General features: G+C 47.3%; 1 protein-coding gene across 7 annotated transcripts in view; it reads right to left on the bottom strand.

Moving 5' to 3' along the window:
- The window catches only part of TMEM131L (transmembrane 131 like), an 81,054-nt gene extending 67,973 nt beyond the window's left edge, over positions 1 to 13,081 (bottom strand). For 5 of the 7 annotated variants that reach the window (XR_015258520.1, XM_086747448.1, XM_086747450.1 and 2 more), the window contains exons 1-3: positions 12,947 to 13,081; positions 12,531 to 12,601; positions 5,041 to 5,084 (exon numbers count right to left, since the gene is read on the bottom strand). Coding sequence is in view for 4 of the 7 variants with exons in the window: in XM_086747448.1 (XP_086603574.1) it covers positions 5,041 to 5,084; positions 12,531 to 12,601; positions 12,947 to 13,070 (239 nt within the window). In the remaining 3 variants the exon portion in view is untranslated. Of the gene's footprint in view, positions 1 to 2,132; positions 2,395 to 5,040; positions 5,085 to 12,530; positions 12,602 to 12,946 lie in introns of those variants that run through there. The other 2 variants (XM_086747452.1, XM_086747453.1) reach the window with 1 other exon arrangement.
- Between the last annotated feature and the right edge of the window lie 1,742 nt (positions 13,082 to 14,823).

Below are 14,823 nucleotides of genomic sequence, written 5' to 3'. Positions count from 1 at the left end.
GCTTCCCAATAGCTGCTGTGTTTTGGATTTAGCATGAGATTTGGTATGTGAAGAACATTGATAATAGACTGATGTTATCAGCTGTTGCTAAGAGATCAAGGATTTTTTCCAGCTTCCCAGATTTCACTAATGTGCAGGTGCAAGAAGCTGGGAGGGGTACAGGCAGTACAGTTGACCCAAACTGGCCAAGGGAAGTATTCCATGTAAGCAGTGGTTGGTCAGCAGGCAGCTCGCTCGCTGGCTGCTCAAAATCGTTCCAAGATCAGTCTCTGTTCCGTTCCATGACCACTGCTTGGGATGGGCTGTATCAGTCATCAGGCGGTGACGAGTTGTGTGTAATTCATTTCTGTATTTTATTATCCCTGTACTTTATTATTAATATTATCAAATTAATATACATTATTGTTTTTTCCCTTGCTGTCCTAGTAAACTGTCTTTATCTCAACCCAGGAGTTTTCCTTTTTCTAATTCTCTCCCCCATCCCACCTGGAAGGGGGGAGGGTGAGTGAGCAAGCAGCTGTGTGGTGCTTGTTTACTGGCTGAGGTTAAACTACAGCAAATAACAATCTAAACAATTAGTGGTACTCGATACAAGCTCAGGTTGAAAATACTGTTTTAGGATGGTTCCTTTAAAACTGTTTAAGCACTCATTGACACTCTCAAAACTACTTTTCAGCATTTCACTTCGAAACACTGTCTCAATGGATACTCAGTTTGACTTTAATGAAGATGTTTAAAAAGTAAACATAACAGAACTATTTTAAAACATATTTGGACATTTCTTCTGGCACAACATCAATTTTTATTCTTTTCAGTAAGAAAAAGCAGAATGAAAACAACCCTGGTTGATCCTAATATATTTTTCAATCTTTCTTTTCCTGGCTTAGCTGCCATCCAAGCTAGTTATCTGGTACACAGGCTTACTATCAGTTCCATACTGTTACTTTCCAAGAACTGGACTGTCAGAAATTGTAGCGCTATACCACAGACTTTTTTGAAGGCTGAGTCATTCGTAAGCTTCTGGACCTCTGAAGTCCATCCACAGTGCCAGACTCATCTGCACCTCTTGATGGGAGATGAGGTGAAGTTGTGGCCAGTGAAAAATTGCCATGTACAACTCGCAGCGTGATGTAGGCTCATCCTCCTCAGTCACTCTGGATTTTTCCTGAAGCAAACATCATAACTACATCTCTTTAAGTAATTCTGCAGTTCGTGCACCTTAATTGTTTTGTTGTCTCTCAAGCCATTAGTAAGTTACTCCTTTGCTACCTTCACCTTCCAATTTCTCTTCCACATCTGGAGCACTATTTCACAGACAGAGCAAAAGTCATGGGACTGGAAGTAATCCCACTTGGCAATCAGGAGAGGTCAAAGTGCCAGGTGCCAGCTGTCACTCTTGGGGCTGCACTACCACCCTAGCAGCAACCCACTGGGAGCTGATAGCATCTACTGCCCCAAGCAGCTCCAGTCCACAAGGTCAAATGCTGTCCCAGTGATCAAAGGCAAAGGTTCAACAGAAATGCTTGACTGAGCTAACCGCATCACACTTGCAATTCTTCCTAGCAGTTGATACCTATCTACTCAAAGCAAAATATGCCCTGTCACAGGTAAAGGCTGGAAAATGTCCAGTATTGTATGGCTTTCCTTTCTTATGGACTATTAATGTACATCACATATTAAGAGTACACACTGAAATCTTGAGTACAGCAGTTTGTTCTGGTCCAAGTGTTCTTTAACATGTCAGCTGGGAAACTGGATCCTCAAACGCCTTCTCCAGAAGTCCTCAAAACCAAGGATTAAGCATGTCATACATGCAAAATTTTTTTTTTTTCTTTTGGTAGTCCAATGTCTACCTCCTTGACGTGGAAAGCTAAAAATTTCAATAGCATTTGTGTACATTACCTAACAGTACTGTCCTTTTATCTGTGCCAGACTTCCGCATTTGACTCATTCTGCTGCTTTAGCGAAAGTGTAATAAAAAAAAGCAAGCATCTAAATCTTCAAAATTTGCTACTGCCAGCTGTGGCAAGTGAACAGTCACCAGCATAATGGGGGGGGGGGGGGGGGAGAGAGAGACAAAAACAAACAAACAAACAAAAAAACACAAACACCTACCCACTTTCTGTCAATACCTGTCATTGACTTTCTTCTAACAAAACCTCCTGAATCAAAGTTGTTCTGGAAAGCATCTTCTTACTGCTGACTTTCAAATGTAAGAAACAGCTTTTTGAGCAAACTTTAAGATTTTTTCTAATAGGCTTGTCCAAATACATGTGGCTTTAATTCTGTTAAAGACTGGGGCCTGAAGTAGTACATCCAGCAACTTGAGCATCTACTGTCCAGGACTTCTTATTTCAGTCTCATTCAGAGAGACAAAAAACAGCAGAAAGCAACCTGTAGTAGCATCCAAGAAACCAGAAAGGGAGGAATCACAGGCTGGAAATTAAGCAGTTGCTCATTCTCTTTTTCTCACTCAGGGCAGCTGTAAACCTACGGACCTCCAAATCAACCATTTTTCACTCACCTCTGAAATAGCTCTTTCCAAAAATTGCTGTTTTGACAATATATTTTTACCGCCATGCCAGCTTCTGCATTTGTTAAAGCTAAACCTAAGGCAGAAATAATGAGACTACATCCATCCCCCTTGTGCACTCACCACAAAAACAACAGCAAACCAAGAAGCCCACCACAAATGGAAGATCCCGAGATGCACATGCATAGGAAGTCAGTTAACAGACCGTTAATACCTTACTTTAAAAAAAAAAAAAAAAAACCAAAACTAGGTTGGCAAGCTCCTGAGAGAGCCCATTAACCTAGAATTAAAAACTGAATAAAACAATGTTTTTGGGAAGAGACTTTCTCCTTTATGCCCCAAGATGCTGAACTCTCTCGACTTTCTTCAGCTCTGGGGAAAATTTTGAATTCTCCATCTCTATTAAGTTCTGTTCACACTGCTACTTTAAGGTGCTTGGCTTCTTGTGCTCAAGGGGCTTCACATCAAATTTCAGTAGAGCTTTAGCTGATTTCCCTAAGGCACGCTGGCAGACAATGAGATGGAGATGCTGCAAGCTCTCAGGTTTTGCTGCTACAGGAAAAGGAAATCCCCATGATTTCACCATATAGTAATATAAGCCAAGGGAATGAAAGTTAATCTGGAAAGAAACAAATAAATTTTAGTCCTCCTAATGTACCTTTGCTAGATCTTCTTCATGAAGTCTACGCTATAACATTCCTTCAGTATACAGAGCACACACAGATTGGTGTTTACATACGGCAGCAAACCAAAACAGTTTAAAAGAGGCACACAAACCAGTGTCTGTTTAGGCAAGTTTCCTGAAGCATTTCAGTATGACAATAGAAGGATGTTTCTATCCATGCAAGTGAACCATATAAAACTTTCAGAAAACAAGTTCATTTTTAGAAATGAGTAATTACTAGAAAAATCTTTAAGCATCTGAATGACAAAAAAAAAAATAGCCAAACCACTTTTTCCTATTTTCTACCTGAGTATCAAAAAATATTTATCTTTTAATAACATTTGTATTACTGCCATAGTAGCCAGTTAGTCTATCCACCTCCAGAGAAAAATTGGCAGGTGCAGATTTCTTTTCTCCCCGCTAAGCTACATCTCTGTCTCCTAACGAAAATCTCAGAAACCACCTTAAGCCCAGCATTTGAGACTGCTGTCTTCTGACCACCTCTCAAAAAAAAGAGACCATGCTTAGGCACACAGTGAAAATTTTGCATCAAAATTATAGTAGTCCTCAGCTGAAAAACAGAAAGTTCTGTATTTGTGCAGGGAAAATGACAGTTTTCAATAGTTTATCCCTCTTTTCACAAGGGGAGGGGGAAAAAAAAAAATCCCCTATGCATGTAGGAATTGGGAGATGTAGCTAAGCACAAACCATCAGCACCAGCTGTCAGAGGCAGCATTAATCCTCCCATCATGTTTCTATGTCATTTGTGCCATTCCCACGGAGATAAGGCACAGCAGCCCTAATGGGACACTCGGTTCAGACGAGAAGGCTCCCAAAGGGGCAGAAAGAGGGGGGAAAGACACATGAAGAAGCGCTGCAGTGCAGGACAGACCCACAATCATCATCCTCTTCCCGTCCCCTCTGCCAGTTCCCAGCAAGGCTTGTGTTTTATTAGACCTATTCACTGTCAAACTCAAGCTAAGGGCAAAGACAGGAGATAAATAAGAAAAGCATTTCTGGCTAACCACAGCCATCAGAACACGGTGGTGTTACTGGTGTTTATTTTAAGTCTTGTGATCTTTCTGGCTGGCATGGCATCGAGAGCTGTACCCACATTAACACATACCAAAGGAAGGAAGTGTTTCACTGGTAGATATCCAAGCATTTTAATCTGGACGCTCAGAGGAAACAAAATGTGTATTTAAAAAATAATCTGTGATGCTATTTACCCAATCCTTCATAATAGAGGAGGTCTGATATTAACAGAAACAGCAGAGTTGAGGCTATAGTTCTTAAGAGGTTTATTATTTATCTGATTTCAAGAAATAAGGCAGGATATCTATTGTTCCACAGCAACACATTAATAAGCCTTTGGCTTTAAATCATCTTTACCTCCCTCCCCACCTTGGTACACATTAACATCTCAAGACTACTTAGATTTGCAAATTTTGAAACAGAAAATTGTCCTCTTGTTTAAAGGAATTTATTACAAAATATACAATAAAGTAGAATTAATAAACACAGCCTTTTTTGTGTAAAAGCAATGAAAAGCTTATTGCTTTTACACATTGCTGAAAAGCAATGCACCTCAGAGATAGAATAAGGAGAAAGAGATGCAAGAGGGTATTTCAGTCTTGCATACGCTGCCTATTATTTTCTGGTTTTGCTAACAAACTAGTATTAACATTAGTTGAGTAAACTGTAAGCTACAAGTAATGAAAATCTATTTGATATGCAGCAGAAAGAAAATATTTAGTAGTCTGACCTCTTACATTTCAGTGTTTCCTAAAGCAGAAACCAAAACAAGCTTCAATACTCTTGCTTTCATTTGAGTTTTGCTTACCTTTGCTCTTGTGGATGCTCTTCCACATCCTCCTCCGAATCAGCCTGACAAACAGAGAAAATACTATGTAAGAATCTCACAATTGCGACTGGGTGCACTGGACATATGTACCATTTTTAACTCCTCCGAAGATGGACTCTCATGAGACCTGCTCGCAAAACAAACTCGGAAATGTAAAGTTTCTACAGCAATTCCTTTATGATTCAAGTAAGGTGGATGCTGGCCATCCCGTTTGAGGTTTCAGCTCATTTTGCCAAGATAAATGGTGAATTAACATGGCTAGTCCATTATCTTTTTTCCAAATGTTGCTTGAACAGACTCATTTTCCATTTACACAAAATCCCACTCACACATACAATTTCAACCTAAAACCATCAATTGTCCTCAGACTACAGGAAGACTACTTCCTCCACCTTCAAATTATCTGCCCCCTACCAGTAAATTTCATTAGCCAGTACCCGAGAAAACAGGATGCAGAACACCTTGAAATTCAGACCACATGGTAACACCAAAAGCAAAAGCAAAGTACCACATTCCAACGAGGACGGCGAGATCCCAAACCCAGATCTCAGTGAGCAGCAGCACGTACAGGGATTGGAGAGAGTGTAAGCTTTAAACACAACAGCTTAGCTCAGTTGCTGGACAAAGGTAATTTTTGAGACATACAGTTAAACTGTGCCAGCTTGCAGTTCGCAGCTAACCACTTTGAGCTGTCTACAGAAATGAACTCAAGCATTGGTTCAACGAGCTCCCTGCAGGAAATCCATTTAAAACAAGCAGGTAGCTCCTTTGAACTAGTCAAGGTCTCCAGGAAAGCTTTAGGTACAACTCAAAATGGAGTGTGTTACAGCCACCTAACCCGCGCTGATGAAACCAGGGACAACTTTAGGGAGATTAACATTTTTCAGGAAGAGGTCACAGTTATTCTGCCAGGCACAGCTGGTAAGTTTTCCCAGCTACTGCTTCTGCAGGTGATCGTTCCACAAGACATGAGCTACAGATTTTAGCAATGAAAAGGCAGAGAAAAAAAAAAAAAACACCTTTAAAAATTAACAGAGTGCACCTTCAACCACTCATCCTACATGTTTCCCATATAAGTGCATCATGGAACAGGCCCCAGCTCACCAGCTTTGACTCTAGCTCCTATTTTCACTACATACTGGAAACAAAAATCACCTGCACAAACACTGAACACCTTTCCACAGGCTTCAGATGCTGAAGCAGACCAGGCGGCCCTACTCATCTACTGAACAGGACAGACAGCACGATTTCTGAGGACCTGAGCCCCATGAAGTGGGAAAAAGCCACCACCACACTAAGGCAGCAAATATGGTTAATGTTATTATTGATAATTAACATTATAATGGCTAAAATAATTAAGTTACGGCTAATATTATTATAGATCTTGCCAAAAGCTACTAGATGCATCTAAACTCCAATTTTTTGCCACAAACAACTCATCCAATAGAAGCAGCACAGCCTTCACTGGAGCATAACCAAATCTGTAACAAGACTGACAGCGCAGTACAGGTTAATTTGAGGACTTGACGATCTTTCTCTATGCCCGCCTTTAAAGGCAGGTTGGAGACTCCCTGACAGTAGTCCAGGATCTGCAGCGCATCACATGATTCTTCAGCAGACCTACCTAGAAATCCTAGCACCTGGCCCTTACAAAGACCTGGCCTCCTCCTCTCAGGACTGAGCTAAGCCTTGCCATTAGACGCTATCAGTAAGGCACGATACAAATCCTTCATCTGTTCTCCAGCTTCTACAAGCTCCTTTTGCACTTCCAGGATCTCAGGACAATACCAAGCAGAATTAGAGGATTCCTCATCCACCTCATCCAGAAACAGCTTCCCTGCCACAACCAGCAGGCAAGCTCTCCTCCTTTTAAATGGCTTAACTCCTCCTTTAAATGGCTTAACATCTGCTAGGCATCAGAAACCTGGGACTGTGTCATTATGCAGTGCTCACCCTTAACACTAGTTATCTTAGCACTGATGACTTCTCCTTTTCACTTTTTGTTAAGCAACAATGAAGAAAAACCTTCCCAGTCTGGTGCTGCCACAACATAATATCTGAATTGTGCAAGGGGAAAAAAAAAGAAAAAAAAAAAAATTAAAAATCACCCTCAACTCTGAGCATGCACACTGAGCCCCATATCCAGCTTTCTCCTACCTTTTCTCCTCCATATGCCAGAGGCTATATGTATACTTACACTGAGAATAAAAAAAAAAAAAATAAAAGACACCAAAAAAAACCGCAACACCCCAAAATCAAACTAGCTTTCTCAAACTACCATATTGCCAGACAAGCACTGTAAAGGAATAGGAAGAAGGCATGATTCCTGAAGTCAAAATGCAGATCCCAGCAGCCTATCCATGACAAGGAAATAAATAATAAAAAAAAACCCTTCCTCCAAACCTCATCCTGAATTACAGGCAGGTGCTTATCTTGTGCTAGGAAGCCCCTGAAAGCACCCCCCTCATGTCACACAAGTCATCAGAGCCGGGGCTGACAGCTTCTGCATAATCTGCACGGCCAACCAGCCCCAGGCCCTATCAGCATCACCCAGAAGCTCAGCTGGGAGGCTGGAGGAGCCTTTTAACAGCCCAAAGAGGAGCACAATTCCCACCCCGAGTCTGTGGCTCTCACACAAACTGTGCGCCTTCAGACCAAGCCTGCTTTGAAGTAAGTGACTCTGTACATTCAGTTGGTGCCTAGCTGATGGGATGCGCCTCTGTTAATGACATACTGCAGTGCCGCGTATCTCGGATACATATGTAAGATCAAGGTCTCCATCAGCTTTCGAAACCAGCAGAACAATTAACCTTATTAGCCCCTGAGCTGCACTGAAGAACAGGAACTGAAGACGAGTCGCTACTACATGGGAGAAGGAAAAAAAAAATAAAACAATCTTTCAGAAAATAAAACAATCTTTCAGATCCAAGAAGAACCTTTGAAGTGAAAACCCAGGCAGCATCTCTGCGTTTGCCCAGTGTCTGTAACCGACTATGATACAGCAAGTAATGTGGCATCTTTCTCTGTCTCCAAAATTCAAGCACCTGAAACACTATCACAGTAATCTGAAATAAGCACTGTAATCTCTTGTATCTGCAAGCAAACCAAAATGTACACAAGGCATTCCTCTAATGAAACATCTTGCTCATCTCCTATACGCAACATGCAGAAACAGTAGAAAACCTATCACATCTGACAGACACGGCACTGACACCAAAACCAAGTTTGGAATATATTGTCTTTGGTGACTTACTATCGTTTTCAATCATGATAACAAGACCTAGAACTTAACCTTCATCACTTCATCTTGAAGTAGTCCATCCCTTGAAACCGAAGGGGCTGAAAGGAAAGTGCCAAACGCCCTGCTCTGCAGGTACCCAACCCGCCTGCCCCTGCCTTCAGATCCCCACAGTAATCACCAAAGTGGTTTCTGACAGACAGAAACACACAAACATGACTCTCAGATACCTCCTTTAAGTGGTGCCCGCCACAAAGAAATGGCATTTGTGCTTCTCCTTTCATATATTCATGGTTGTGGAGGCAGCAGGCCTGATAGCCTTACTGTGCTTTTCCTTGGGGTCTTTCCTCTCCTCTTCAGCAAAAATAAAAAATAAAAATATGTAACTAACCACCTTTCAGCTTTGCAGTGGAGTGTGCTCCAACATGGCTGTTTATATTTGGAGCTTTTTCAGCCTTTAAGGGTGAAGAACTTGGGCGTCAAGTACTACACAAAGGAGCTTTTCTCCCAATCATTTTAGTTAAGTAACTATTTACAAGTCACAAACAAACAAGCAAAACCACAAAATTACAAGGAGTCTGAATAAAAACCACAACTGCTCTCTAATCAAGCCTCTCGCACTTGAGATTTTCCATGTCAAAATCCCCACTGGTTTTCCACGCATCCCCCAACCATCAGGGCAGGCAAGGCTTTACATTTTTTGATACAGAGGACAAACGAAGGGAAGAAAAACAAAACCAAAAATCCATCCACCCACCCCAGGGATGTTTGCTATAAAAAGGAGGTCAAGGGCAGGGAGGAGAAGGACAGCAAGGCGGGAGCTCTGCAGCTACCCCACACTTCACACCACCTTTAACACAAAAGGGGAACTGCGCGCGAGGGAATATGGCCATCACATCCAACTGGGAAACCCAGCTCACCTCAGAGCAAAAAAGGAACCCAGGAAGAAACATTAAAATGCTGGAGGAAGCCACAGACCGGTGGAAGACTATCAGCACGCTAGATACAGCCAGCTCCTCCTCAGCTCCAGCACGCAAGCCCACGCACACCCTCACCAACTGCAATGCTCCAGGCACCCTTCAGGCTCGGCTGCGGAGCAAGAGCAGTAGGTAAGCCATCTCTAAATGGCTTTGCAGGCTTCAGAGGAAGCCGAAATCAAAAGATCACAAGCATGTTGGGGGAAAAAAAAAAATGAAAAAGCACAAATACACGTAAGAGGGAAGCTAGGAGGGGGCATGTGAGAAGCACAAACAATGAAAGGGAAGCAAGAGGAAACAGAAGGTAGAATGACTGACCGGGGTAGAGGCACGAGGGCCCCGAGAGGCTGCGCTCCAGCATGCAAATTCATGCAGTTCACACAGACAAAGCGATGCCGTGAGAGGCCTAGAAAACAACTACAAATATTAAAATGCTTTGTGGTCCCATTCCCCCGCCTCTCAACACAATGTCTTTACTCGGTAATGTGCTCTTGGAACAAAAGCACACATGGGCGACCTGATGGCTGAATGGGCTACCGACCTGTTCAACTTTCATCCTCAAATTCTGCAGGCTGCAAGAAATGCTCAAAACTGCTCTGTCACAGGCAGCTGATGATGCATGGTAAATAAGATAATAGTGCAAAGCCATGACAGAAAGGGAAAAATATCCATCAAACAGCACTGGTAACCCACCAGAAACAGGCAAAAGGGCTGGGCAGACAGGGCAACCTAATCCTATCCCTGCTCAGAGCCTGGAACGTGCAGGCTGGAGGGAGGTGCTTTGGGTGAGGAGCATGCACAGTTCCTTGCCTGGATTTTTTGCTTCTGCATGTGAAGTCCTCATTCTCCTGTGCTGCACTCCTGCCCGCCCTCTCCAAAACGGAACAGGCAGAACCAGATCAAGGAATCAGGACACTTCCCGCTCCCAAAGTCTTCCCCAAGACCTATCTTTAAACATGTGAATTAAGCAACCCTCAGATATTCCCTAGCAAGGAAGTTCTTCCTGTTACTAGACCCTCACTGTCGCATCACCACTGCTGTGGTACATGAACACTCGGCAACAACCCTCTGTGAGGGTTTAAGTAAGGAAGTCTGTTCTTGAGAGAACATGGACAATCTCCTTGTAGCAGACCATTTCTCTTCAGCGGTGTGCAGAGACTGACCAGCAATAAGCCTCTTGCATGTTTAAGCATCCTTCTAACAAAGAAAACCCAGTCCCAGGTTAACAGATAAAGCAGTTTTCCAAATCTCTGGAGCTGATGGCAACATCTCCTCCGATGCCCCTCACCAACCCAGAATGGTCATCCAGCTGGGCTACGATGCCAAACTGCCTTCAGGACCTTGCAGATACTGCTGGGGATCACAGCAGAGTGGGCAACCCTCGACTCTTCAGGCACTTAGAGAAGAGCCACGACCATCCATCGCAGAGCAGTGCCGCCACTCTATGGAAGCGGTGTTGGAAGGGTCCCTCGCCACATCTGCAGGGACAGAGGGAGGTCTCCTTTCCTCCTCTCCCCAACAACTGGAAAAGGCAGCCTCAAATTCGGCCACAGGCCCCAAGCCCAAGAGGCGCTGCGTAAAGCCCAAGCCCACAAGGGAACAGAAATTCAGGCGTCAAGACTGGGCCTGGAACCAAGCTTCGGTCTTAAAACCTGTTTGAGGAACCTAGGCCCTTCTGCCTGAGCCTGAGTAGTCACTGAAACGTCAGATGCTGCTGTGGTTCCCAAGCTCAGAGGGGAAAGCCATGCAAAACAGCCACTGCACCACTAGTGCTCAGAGACTCGTTCATCTGGCTTTTAATGTCTGTCTTTTATTTCAGCGAGCCTATCGTGATTTTCACTTCTCGCTCTGTTGCAACTGAAACCAGAAGACCCATTTTCTTTCCTGCATACCTAATGCAGCATCTACAGAAGCTACAGAAGAGCAGCAGCCTCAGCTTCGCCTCTCACTGCTGCAAGGACTCAGCAGGACCATACGCCCCACCGCACCAAGTTCACAGGCCACTCGTGCCTGGTTTTCCTTCAGCCACGCTACAGCTTATTCTTATGAGGATGCTCATGAACAAAGTGTTTTCCAAGAGGACCTAATCTCCTCAGAAAGTAAATATCACGTCATCATCACTCAAGTGCATCTTTGCAAAGAGAAGCAACTATAAACGACTGCATTACACGGTTCTACATCTAATGCATGTTAATGTCTTCAAGGTAAAGACTGCACAAGCAAAAGGCTGAGCTCCTGAAGCATCCCCGGGGAACAGAGACTCTGCACCTTCCCTTAGCTTCTACCACATCTGCACCAGGCAAATTCTGAACAGCAAAACAGATATATTTTATTTTTTAAGTAGTTGTATGTACAATAGATAACACTTCCATAACAGCACGACACAAAACGCTGGGCCCTAGCAAGGAGCATCAATTGTTAGCTAGCCGAGGACAGAAATAACACTTCTGCTGTTTTTCCCTACGTTAATGGGTATCAGTGGCTAAGCACTAAACAGAGAACGCTGTAGCGGCTTAAGAGAAACAAATTACTCTCTTTCCCTCCTCATAGAAGACGATGTCCCTAAGGACTGCTTCTTCCCATTTACGAGCCTGGTGCCTTGAAGTCTAGGAAGGCCCGGCTCGACATATGGCAGAGTCCGTCAGTACGAGTTAAACAACGGCTTCAAACGCCATAAACTCCAGACCACCGCTTCCAGCACCCCTCCTCGCTTACCAGCCCAGCTGTGTATTTTACCGTACGGGCTCTTCTCCCCACACAGAATGTAATAAATCACGTTACCACTCCAAAAAAGCAGCTAAACGAAACAAAAATGCGCTGCAACGAGAGGAACGGCATCATAAATGATGTGTCATTTGAGGGGGGAAAATGGCTTCACCTGAGCAGGTCTGAGACATAAATATATGCATATTCATTATATGCACATCCAGTATTTACCTTGCAGGAAAATATATTCATTTAAAAGAAAAAAAAAAAGGGAAAGAGAAAAGGGAAAAAAAAAAAAAAAACAAAACAGAGCTGAAAAGTCACGCTGCTGGTGGCAGCCCCGGCAGCTGCGGGGCGGGGGCTGCGGTCTGACAGCGGGGGAGGCCGCCCCGCGCCCGCCCGCCGCCCGCCTCGCCCCCCCCACCGGCCCCACATCCCCTCCGGCTCCTCAGGGACCCGCAGTGGCCCCCCACCTCCCTTGGCCTGGGTCCTGGCCCCACCGCGCCCCTCGCCCCCAACCACCGCCCCCTCCCCCGGCGCCCCCTCACCTGGGCGGGCAGCAGGAGTTCCCCCTCCTCGGCCTGCCACAGCTCCACCACGCCGGGGATGGGCTCGATGGCTGCAGGGGCAGAGAGACAGAGAGAGAAACCGCGGGTGGGTGAGTGGGTCGGCCGCGCTCGCAGGGGCTGGGAGCCCGGAACCCCGCAGGCGGCGGCGGCCCGGGGCTCCCCGCGCTGGGGCGGGCCCGCAGCGACGCGTGGCCCGGCTGACACCACCGAAGAGGGGGGAGGACGCGAGCCACGTCCCGGCTCCCTTTGTGTTCCCGGGCTGCCACCGCGGCAGCCGCCCAACGGACGGCGGCGGGGGCGGCGGCCCCGCTCGCACGCCCGGAGCGGGCAGCGCCGGCACCCCCGCTCGCTCGCTCCCTCCCCTGCAGCCCCCCCGCCCCCGTCGGCGCCCTCACCTTGTCCCTGCGCCTCGCCGGGGCGAAAGCAGGGCAGGAGGACGTGGAAAACGCCCAGCAGGAGGTTCATGGCCGCGGCCGCGCGGCAGTAGCCGCCCTGCTGCGGGTAGCGCAGCCCCGCCATGCCGTGCCGCGCCGAGCTGCGGCTGGGGGGGGGAACGAGCAGGGGGGGCGGGGTGAGGAGGGGAGGGGGCGGGGCCGCCGGAGCCGCGGGCACCGCCCGCCGCCACGCCGCGCGGCTGCGCGCCCCCGCGCCCCGCCCCGCCCGCGGCCGCGCCCCCGTCCGCCAGCGCCGAGCACATGGCGCGGGGCCAGGCCGGGACCGCCCCCCCCCCCCCCGCCCCCGCCATCCCCCTCGCTGTGTGCCCGGAGGTGCACGGCCAAACAGCACCCCCCCGTCAAAAAAAATGGAGAGGGAAACGGGGGAGGCGTTGGGGAAAAGTGGTGCAAAATCCAGTTTTATTACCGCGTTTGTGCAGTTGGCGCACGGTTTGCACGGGAGCACCCCCTCACCCCCTCTTGCACCCCTGCAGGGTGTCAGCGGGCCGGGGCTCGGGTGCTCCCCGGTTATTTTGAGGAAAAGCGTTAAAAAGACCGGAGGAAGAAAAAACAGGAGGCAGCGTGAAGGGGGAGGGGAGAGCGCAGAGAGCAAGACGCGGGGGGGGGAACCCCAAACAGTCCCGATCCGGTGACCTTATTGCAGATGTCCTGAGGGAAGCGGCTGCCGAGGCAAATGGCAGGCGTAAGGGTCAGAAAAACAAAGGAGCAGTGGGGTCTGTCTGCCTCGGCTTTGCGCGGCTGGAGGGGTACGGACCCCCGCTCTGGCCTGGGGTGGTTCTGGGGGGTTGTTCTGGTGCCCGGCCATGGGTGTCCACGGTCATTAATAGCGTTGGGAAAAACAGAAAGTGTAGAACGGAGCCCAGCGACAACGTGTGCTGGTCATGCGGGTTTAACGCGTGCCTCACACGCCCTCCTCATCGTCTTGTAAGGCGCTCGTCCCTTCTGCTCAAAAAATAAACCCTCAGATGCTTCAATTACAGGAAAAAACAGTTGTTAAAGTAGTTCTGCAAACCTTGAGGATAAAAAAGAAAGCAAATACTCCGCTAACGAGGTTTGCACAACCCCAGAATTGTGTCTGGTTCTCTCCTTACTGATCGCACATGGTAACTCACATAAACAATGGGAACGTGGTGCTTACACACCACGGGCTCGTAAATAAAAGCCAAACAAATGACAAAACCCATTTTCAGCCCCCGGACTGAGACAACACACGTGCCAGTTTGAGACCTCGCTCCCCATCGGCAGCGGGACAGCTGCGCGATGCCACCCTGTCCCTCTTCATCTTTCGTCGCATTGCCCATGCTTCCCCACGGGCTCGCGGAGGAGCGGCGGCCCTGGTTGCACGGGTGCGTGCCGTGGCACCCAGAGTGCCCGGGGCTCACGGAGAGGCAGCGCCTTTTAACGTGGGAATAGTCGGATGTTTTCCCTGCCGGCAAATGTGCAGCCGCGCTGGGACACGTGCACGTCTGGCCTTCTGCAGGTGCGGTAGAGCCGCCCCAAATCGACGGCGAGGCCGAACACCTTGCTTTCTGGAGGCTTTTTCAGCTGCAGCGGGCAGCACTAGGAGGAAACCAGGGCCGCGATGCAGATGTCACTGTCAGTTGCATAACAGAGATCAGATGGGAGCAGGCAGCCTAATTACATTCCTGCTCCTGCGCCTCCACGCATCCCTTTACCAGCAAAACACGCCTGGGACTGTTCTTCACGCATGAGATGAAATGCAGTGTACCTGCTGCTAAATACACGGAGATGCTCCTGAGCCCATCCCAGGAAAGCCTGGTGAGCTGCCACCCACCCTTGAGGGTGCAGGGGAAGAC

This window comes from Chlamydotis macqueenii, chromosome 4 (genome assembly GCF_036417535.1).
Source record: "Chlamydotis macqueenii isolate bChlMac1 chromosome 4, bChlMac1.mat, whole genome shotgun sequence".
In the NCBI taxonomy this organism is placed as follows: Eukaryota; Metazoa; Chordata; class Aves; order Otidiformes; family Otididae; genus Chlamydotis; species Chlamydotis macqueenii.
This window is presented reverse-complemented; position numbering and strand designations above follow the sequence as displayed.